The sequence below is a fragment of the Gavialis gangeticus genome, unplaced genomic scaffold, assembly GCF_001723915.1.
Source record: "Gavialis gangeticus isolate Ggan-Ray unplaced genomic scaffold, GavGan_comp1, whole genome shotgun sequence".
Taxonomy (NCBI): domain Eukaryota; kingdom Metazoa; phylum Chordata; order Crocodylia; family Gavialidae; genus Gavialis; species Gavialis gangeticus.
This window is the reverse complement of record NW_017729032.1, coordinates 181864862-181865742: the sequence shown is the minus strand read 5'-3', so window position 1 is coordinate 181865742 and position 881 is coordinate 181864862. Positions and strand designations below refer to the sequence as shown.

The 881-nt window shown below is 36.5% G+C and overlaps 1 protein-coding gene across 1 annotated transcript in view; it reads left to right on the top strand.

The window, feature by feature from the left end:
* Positions 1-881, top strand: part of ADGRG2 (adhesion G protein-coupled receptor G2) — a 141045-nt gene that overhangs the window by 99773 nt on the left and 40391 nt on the right. Inside the window, exon 13 of the mRNA XM_019524802.1 lies at positions 652-702. Within this exon, the coding sequence (XP_019380347.1) occupies positions 652-702 (51 nt within the window). The remainder of the gene's footprint in view (positions 1-651; positions 703-881) is intronic.

Sequence of the window (881 nt, the reverse complement as noted above, 5' to 3'; positions counted from 1 at the left end):
GGGTGGTACAGGTGGCTGTGGGGCAGGAAGGCTGCAGGGAGAAAAAGTGGATGGGGTGGGGCAGAGGCAAGAGGGCCACATGACCCCTCCCCCACCCTCCAGCCACTGCTTTCCCTGCTGTACCAGTGGAGGGGGCATGGATTTAAAACAAACCTCTGCTAATTAGATTCTATACCTAGAAAATTATAACAAAGTTATAAATTTTCCGTATATAGAATCTAATTACTTGGGGGGTTGTCTTCAGTTCTGGGTTGTCTTAGATCCAGGTAAATACAGGGGACTCTGACACATTGTCTCAGGTACTTCTTTGTAATAATATGAATAATTGCTACTTGTTTTCTATTTTTACATGGAAGGCTAAATACTGAATGATGTTTCCTACCACATAGAGATGGTTATATATGGGTATAGGTACACTGTAGTGAATGTTACAGAATGATTAGGCAGATATATATTTAATTCATTTGAGTACTGGCCTGGACTTTAGGAATGTGTAAAACGGATAAAAACATGGATTTTAAAACATTTTGCATACTATTTTAGAAACATTTTAAGTTTTTTATAAAAATGCCCATTTAAAAATCTCATTTTGAACAAGCTTGTAGGACAGAATTATATTCAAATGAACTGAATTACTTTCCACTCCCACAGAAACAGAACCAAATCATTTATGTAATTCATCAGTCATCTGCAATGATTCAGGTTAGTGCTTTTCTTTTCTTTGTTTCTTTTTTTTTTTTCTTCTGAATGTATCACCTCAACTTATTTCTCTCTCTTAAAGACTGAGGCCAGCTGCAGTGTTCCTATAAAATACCTCTAAAGATACCTATAAAGTATCTTAAGTTTTAAATTCTTATATTTGGCTTGTCAGTCTAGGGCAG